The following is a 1,792-nucleotide window of genomic DNA, read 5'->3' as shown; positions in this document are numbered from 1 at the left end:
ATATAGGAATTAGATACTGTGCTCCTGTCAGCTAATTGCTAAGTTATCTGCCAAAACCCAAGAGTTTTCAAGAAGCCCCTGGAATCATGGTGAAAGTGGATGCACCCTAACAAAATCTGAAATGTGCCCCTTGCAGCTGAGGATGGGGGTGGAAATGTTCCAGTTACCAGCAATTAGAAAGATGGGAACCCAATGAATTGTGCCTAGACCGATTCCCCAGTTTGTCACGCTGACACAGTAAGGCCAGGAAAGGATTTAATGTCTTTTTGACTGATCAGTAAGTGATTCGGGGAAGAGGGTCCAGAACCACATCACCAGCCAGCTCTGCATGGAGCTCGGACTGAGAGCCAGTGGACAAGGAGAAAACTTTTAGGTCCCTTTATGAGTAAAGAGCTGGAAAAGCCTGTCCCGGATCTCTTTGGTCCTCACCCCATAGATGATAGGATTTAGCATGGGGGGCACCAGGAGGTACACGTTGGCCATGAGAACATGGAAATGCAGGGGCACATTGTGGCCAAACCTGTGTGTGAGAAAGGAGAAGAGACCTGGGATGTAAAAGGCTAAGATGACACAGAGGTGGGAGCTACAGGTCCCAAAAGTCTTGAGCCGGGCGTCCTTTGTGGGGAGGCTGAAGATGGCCCTGAGGATCAGGGTGTAGGACACGGCAATAGAAGACACATCCAGTCCAAGCACAGAGAATACCACAAAGAGACCGTAGTAATTACTGATGCGGATGTCGGCGCAGGCCAGCTTCACCACAGCAATGTGCTCGCAATACGATTGGGGGATAATGTTAGTTGTACAATATGGCCACCTTCTCGCAAGGAAGGGATAGGGTAGTGCGAACATGGCACCGCGCAGCAGCACAGCCAGGCCGATCTTGGCCACCACAGGGTTTGTCAGGATGGTGGAATATCTCAGGGGATGGCAGATGGCCACGTAGCGATCCAAAGCCATGGCCACAAAGATCCCAGACTCCATCACTGAAAAGCAGTGAATGAAGTACAGCTGGGTGAGGCAGGCACTGAAATCAATCTCCCTGGAATTAAACCAGAAGATGCTCAGTGTTTTGGGAAGGATGGACGTAGACAGGACCAGGTCAGTGACGGCCAGCATGCAGAGGAAATAGTACATGGGCCCATGGAGGCTCGTCTCGTTTTTCACAATGAACAGGATGGTGAAGTTCCCCAAGATGGCTATGATGTACATGGTGAAGAAGGGAATGGAGATCCAGATATGGGCCCCTTCCAGGCCTGGAACACCCAGCAGGATGAAGGTGGAGGGGTTGGTGAAGTTGGTTGTGTTGGAATCTGACATGGAGCAAGGGAGGTGGTGTCCAACGCTGAGGTAGAATGGTGTCTCCTGCATGTGCTCCAGCTCATGTACCGAACCTTCCTCTGACTTCCTGTATGTGCCCAAGCTCTAGAGTGTTGGTTGCAGTAAATATTCCTGGATGGAGACACAATGTTAATGTGAGACACTACATGCACTACTGGAGGTTGTTTTCATGAGTGAAGCAGATTGTCCTCTCTTCACACACTGACAAATGACATGTTCATTATTCAGAGAAATAAATTATGAAAAACTGACCCTACTAATACCAATTCCATATTTTATGGTGCCCTTTGCCTCAATAATTCCTATACATCTGATGTGAGAAACCTTAATAGGCACCAGCAGGAAACAAGAGTGTGGATACTGGTTATCCAACATTGTTACTGTCATAGGTTTCACCCCCACTCTGAACTTTAGGGTACAGATGTGGGGACCTGCATGAGAACCCCTAAGCTTA

General features: G+C 48.7%; 1 protein-coding gene across 1 annotated transcript; it reads right to left on the bottom strand.

The window, feature by feature from the left end:
* Positions 1-369: 369 nt before the first annotated feature.
* Positions 370-1,323, bottom strand: LOC120373726 (olfactory receptor 52R1-like). Its single transcript, XM_039492537.1, has one exon. It carries the CDS (start codon positions 1,315-1,317, stop codon positions 370-372), a length of 948 nt encoding a protein of 315 aa, XP_039348471.1. The 5' UTR covers positions 1,318-1,323.
* Between the last annotated feature and the right edge of the window lie 469 nt (positions 1,324-1,792).

This window comes from Mauremys reevesii, linkage group 1, assembly GCF_016161935.1.
Source record: "Mauremys reevesii isolate NIE-2019 linkage group 1, ASM1616193v1, whole genome shotgun sequence".
Lineage (NCBI taxonomy): Eukaryota > Metazoa > Chordata > Testudines > Geoemydidae > Mauremys > Mauremys reevesii.
The sequence above is the reverse complement of the archived record's forward strand: the minus strand, read 5'-3'. Positions and strand labels throughout refer to the sequence as shown.

Excerpts from the sequence above, each read along its gene's own strand:
- LOC120373726 (XM_039492537.1), bottom strand. The coding sequence starts at position 1,317 with ATGTCAGATTCCAACACAACCAACTTCACCAACCCCTCCACCTTCATC.